Genomic DNA, 5518 nt, shown 5'->3' on the forward strand with positions numbered 1-5518 from the left:
GATTGGAGTTGCTAAGTATACTCCACACCATGTCTAATAATGTTCGGTTTCTTCTTTCTGCAACACCATGCTGGTCTAGAGAACCAGACATAGTGTATTAGGCAACAATCCTATGTTCTTGAATAAACTTAGTAAAAGGATAAGGTGCTTATCCATTTTTAGTATATCTACCATAATATTCTCCACCTCTATAAAGGAGATGAAATATTCCTGACCATGTGTGTCTATGTTTGAACAACATATATCAGTATGAATGATCTCTAATATGTCTGAACTTCTATTAGCATCTTTTTTGGATTTATTGGTCTGTTTTCCCTTAATACAATCCATACGAGTCTTAAAATTAGTAAAATCAAGAGTACTAAGTACCCCATCATTAACTAATCTCTTAATTCTCTCTATGGAGATATGTCCTAATCTTCAATGTTATAACATAGAGGAATCCTCATTAATATTACACCTTTTAATGCCAGCGTGAACATGCATTTAACTTTGAGTGTCATCATTTTGTAAGAAAATATGCTAAAGTCCATAAGACAAAATACCTTTCCAAACATAATCAAATTTATATAGTAAACGAAATGATATGTCTTGAAAATTAAAGGAATATCCAACTAGTATGGAAACAAAAATTAAGTTTCTTGAGAAACTTAGTACATAAAAGGTCCTTTCTAATTTTAAAATAAAACCACTACTTAAAATTAAAATGCATGTTCCAATTGCCTCCACATGTGAGCCCATCTTATTACCTGATAAGATGCTTTGCTCACTTCCTACTAGCTTCTTTAGGTTTTGCATACCCTACAAAGAGTTTACAATATGAATTGTTGATCCAGAGTCAATCCACTAGGTATTAATATTAACATTAGTCATATTAGATTCATAACACACAAACGAGGTTGGTTTATCTTTCTTTTCAAACCATCGTTGGAATTTCATATATTCTTTCTTCATATGTCCCTTTCTTTTACAAAAGAAATACTTTACTTCTTTCTTGATATCAGCTTGAGGTGGTATTTTACCTTTTCCCTACTGATGAGCTTTCTGATTGGCTTGATTTTTATCAGTTTTATTCTTCCCATGAGTAGTTACCACCAATGTACTCTCATCTAGTTCTATCACTAGCCTCTCTTCTTCTTCAACATACATGGTCATTAATTCATTAATTGACCATTTATCTTTATGTGTGTTGTATAAAATTTTAAAATGCTCATATTGATGTGGAAGGGTGTTCAAAATATAGTGCACCAGGAAAGATTCTGACATATTAACCTCGAGTTTCGAGACACAATATCTCATATTTGCATTATATGCTCACACACACCCTCTATATTGGTGAGTTTAAGGGATGAGAATTTCATTATTAGGATACTTGCTAGTGCCTTTTTTGAAGTGATGAATTACTTATCGATAGCTTGTAGCAAGTCTCGGACCTTCTTATGTTGGTCAATAGAACCATGTATGCCAATAGTCATCTTAGTCTTAATAAATATCACACTAAGCCGATTGGATCGCTTCCATCGTTCATATAACGCAACCTCAGTTAGAGTGTTGGTATTAGTGACTATAAGTGGTTCGTCACATCGAATATCAGAAAAATTAACAATTTAAGAAACTGTATAAAATCAAACATGTTTATGTTAAAAATTTGAGGCTTAATAGTTTAAATTGTATGTTTTACCCAAAAGATGAATCTCATGACATAAAAATTACTTGTGGGCTAAATTCTTAATTCAAATAGATTCAAATAATCTTTGTGATAAAACTATTAAATTATATTCCAATTCATAATCCTGATGGGTAAATTATGAAAATAATTTAATATTTTATCCTGATTAATTATATAAATATAATAAAAGATCCTATGGGATAATAATTATTATATTGAATATAATCAGTCATATGATGTCTAATTACTTATATGATCCTTATTTTAACTTTATATATAATTTTAATTAATTAAAGATATTATGGCTAATTTCTAATTAATTAAGATTATATGGATCACTAAACATTTTGGACATATAAAATTGACTCATAAGCATAAATTAATATAACCAAATATGCATATATGAGCATTTTATCGACTCCAAATATTGAAATGTTATATCCTTATGATTTTCAACATGAAATATATCAATAAGTTTTAAAAAGAAACCAAAATTAAGCCATATTCATGGTATAAAAAATAAAAACTTTTTCATATCAAGGTAGAGGTCAATATGCTCTGATACCAACCGTTAGAAATTTTGATACTAAAATATATTTATATTATAATAGAAACACAAGAAAAAACTAATGCCGAAACGAAATTGCGTACCTCTAGCCATTGTTAAGAATTTCAACAATGATTTCTTCTTGAATTTTAGCACTTTTCAACTCAAAACTATTGCTTTAGATGGTGTAGGAAATCAAAGAGATATTGAGCCCAAGGACCAAAACTCTCGTTTATATAGATGTTATCCAATCAAGAACATTTATTATCACCAACTCATAATGTTCAAGAATTAATTTAAATTTATAACGTTTGGACCATAATTAAGAATTTTAATGAAATAAATAAAAACTTTAATAATAATGGTTACATTTAAAATGAAAAATTGAAATATTTAAACCACACTAAACGAAGAAATTGGTTATAATGAATGATGAACTTATTGAGAACTGTTACATTATTATTAAATAAAATATTTAATAATAATGGTTATAGTTCCATCTTGAGATGATGATAAGTCTCATTCAAGTTATCTCATTCAGTTTGTATTGAGATGATGATGGTTCTTGTATCTTTTATTCCAAAGGCCAAACCTCCGTTGAGCTTGATCTTCTCATCAAAGCGTGCCTTCGTTTGGTATTATCTTTGGTCCATCCCTCACTTAATCTTATAATGTGTCCCTTAACACATCATTTCGTATAAGATCTTACAATGACTCTTTGCCACTTGCTCTATCCTTCGAGTTTTATGGAGCTTTCACCTCAAGTATATCCCTCAACATATATGATCTACTATATATGAATATCCCACTAGAGAATCGAAACTTATCCTTTTGGATACCTATCCTATTGGAGTAACTTTCATTTTCGTATATTTTTATCTAAAAGTTTCAATGAATACTTAATAGACAATACAAATACAAAGATGGACTTCACAAGTTCTAAACATTCACATAACAAAGGGTCTAAGACAGTCATTTGTGGTGGCAATAGGTTTCTTGGTGATTGCAAGTCCCCTGCTATTGATACATGAAGCCAAGTATTTTCATTCTTATTGCAATTTATGGACAATTCCAATAGTTAAAAAAGATATTGCATAGTTGATGAAATGAATTTTTTGACATGTTTCTGCTAATATCTTTGGCTAAATTCCATCCGGGTTGGTCACTAAATAAATAATGGGAAGACTTTTTTGGTCAATCGATCATGCTATATATAATTTAATGTTCTTCTTCTTTTCCTCTTGTTTTTATTGTTCAACAGACAAACAAGGAAACTGAAACTAAGCCCTAATCCGACCAGTTGAGCATTTGATTTTAATGATTTGACTTTGTACTTTCAGGATGTAGGAAGATTAATTGACATAAAATAATTGCTTAAACTCAAATGAGAAGAAGAAAATAATGTACTTCTTGCCAAACCTAGTGGAGTTGCAAGCATTTGTGGGATGGCACTGTCATCTTATTTGATGGCACGTCCACGAGAGAGCCATTGCACGTCTCTCTTACTATTTAAACGACGCCATGCATCATCATACAAGCAGCTTTCTCCTATATAACAGGCAGCGACGTGCCCCAGCTCGATCAAAAAAGATGGCCGAAGCGCTCGGTGTCGCCACCGTCGCGCTACTGTGCCTCACCGTCGTCCCCAGCCACGCCGCGCTGCAGGTCGGCTTCTACAGTGGAAAGTGCAATGGCACCGACGTCGAGGCCACCATCAAAGGCATCGTCGCCACCCGTTTCGCTCGGGACCGCTCCATCGTCCCCGCCCTCCTCCGCCTGCAGTTCCATGACTGCTTCGTCAGGGTACGCGCTGAATGAACCGATGCATGTGTACAGCATCAGAGACATTTACTGGGGTGTGTTCGCGTGTGTGTGTGTATAAAGGGATGCGACGCATCGATACTGTTGGATGGGAGTGGAACCGAGAAGACGGCACGCCCCAACCTAAGCGTGAGAGGGTACGACCTCATCGACCAGGCCAAGGCAGCACTGGAAAGCAAATGCGCCGGCGTTGTTTCCTGCGCTGATATCATCGTCGTCGCAACGAGGGATGCTGTCGTGCTGGTACGTGCGGTGCATGCATGCGTGGGGTTTACTTACTGTATGCTTCGTCCGTCGTCGTCTGTTCTCACCGGAGATCGATGTTTCAGGGAGGTGGGACGCAGTATACGTATGCGGTTCAGACAGGGAGGAGGGATGGCAACATCTCGCTTGCGTCTGATGCCACCAGAAATCTGCCTGGGGATTCCTTCTCGGCCTCCCAAGCGATTGCGGCGTTCGGGGCGAAAGGGCTCAGCGCTTCGGACATGGTGTTACTTCTAGGTAACTTCGTCTTCCACAGTGTCATGATGAACCAAGATGAGTGTTGGTCAGCTTCTGTGGCAATCAAGAGATGGATATTTTATGCTTAAGCGTCTCCGTTGTTGATCTGCAGGAGGACATACCGTTGGGCTCACGCACTGCTCCTTCATACTTAATCGTCTCTACAACTACAATGGGTCGGGGAAACCAGACCCGGCCATGGATCCCGCGTTTGTGGCCATGCTGAAGTCGAGGTGCCCGCAGACGTCGACGGTTGACAACACCGTCCTCCTCGACCACGGCACTCCCACCACCGTGGACAACAGCTACTACAAGCAGCTCCTGGCGAGAAGGGGCGTGCTCAAAGTGGATCAGAACATAGCGTCGGACGCGGCGACCAACGCCACGGTGAGGGCGCTGGCCGGCGGCAGCTCGAGCTTCCCGGCTCTGTTCGGGGGTGCCATGGTGAGGATGGGCGGCATCCAGGTGCTCACTGGGACGCAAGGCCAGATCCGGAAGTCGTGCAGGGTCGTCAAGAAATGAGGCTGAAGCCTCCGGTCGCTGACGTCGTCTCCTTTGGTTTGGGAGTTCCTTTTGTCATTTGAACTTTGGTTGGTTTCTTTGTTTGTTTGTTTGTTGGGATAAATAAATAATTAACGGAGTTTCTTCTTAATGTATTAATCCTTTCAAGGTTTTTTTTAAAATAACATACTTAACCTCATAAATTTTGACATAACTTTTAATATATTTTTTATTTTATTTTCCCATTGGAGCACTATATTTCGAAGAAGAAAAAAAAATAATATTCTTTTATCCAATAAGTGCATCTAATTGAATCAATTATTTATTTTTTGATTACGTCACCAATTTAATTAAAATTATTAAGTCCGTACGATACTCTTACACTATTTATCTATCCGTAAAGAGTTAACCTAGAGACAACCTCATATAACTTTTGAAGGATTTGTAAAAGAAAAAATTGATTAGTATATGAAAACAAA

General features: G+C 36.7%; 1 protein-coding gene across 1 annotated transcript; it reads left to right on the forward strand.

The window, feature by feature from the left end:
• The first annotated feature begins 3782 nt into the window (after positions 1–3782).
• Positions 3783–5150, forward strand: LOC103982068 (peroxidase 60-like). The gene is made up of 4 exons (XM_065180980.1): positions 3783–4019; positions 4101–4280; positions 4367–4538; positions 4651–5150. Exons 1-4 carry the CDS (start codon positions 3807–3809, stop codon positions 5058–5060), a joined length of 975 nt encoding a protein of 324 aa, XP_065037052.1. The 5' UTR covers positions 3783–3806; the 3' UTR covers positions 5061–5150.
• The last annotated feature ends 368 nt before the right edge of the window (positions 5151–5518 follow it).

Source organism: Musa acuminata, chromosome BXJ1-4 (genome assembly GCF_036884655.1).
Source record: "Musa acuminata AAA Group cultivar baxijiao chromosome BXJ1-4, Cavendish_Baxijiao_AAA, whole genome shotgun sequence".
NCBI classification, from domain to species: Eukaryota; Viridiplantae; Streptophyta; class Magnoliopsida; order Zingiberales; family Musaceae; genus Musa; species Musa acuminata.

Coding starts and splice junctions, on each gene's coding strand:
- LOC103982068 (XM_065180980.1), top strand. CDS start 3,807: ATGGCCGAAGCGCTCGGTGTCGCCACCGTCGCGCTACTGTGCCTCACC. Junction 4,020..4,100: donor TCCATGACTGCTTCGTCAGG/GTACGCGCTGAA, acceptor GTGTGTATAAAG/GGATGCGACGCATCGATACT. Junction 4,539..4,650: donor GGACATGGTGTTACTTCTAG/GTAACTTCGTCT, acceptor GTTGATCTGCAG/GAGGACATACCGTTGGGCTC.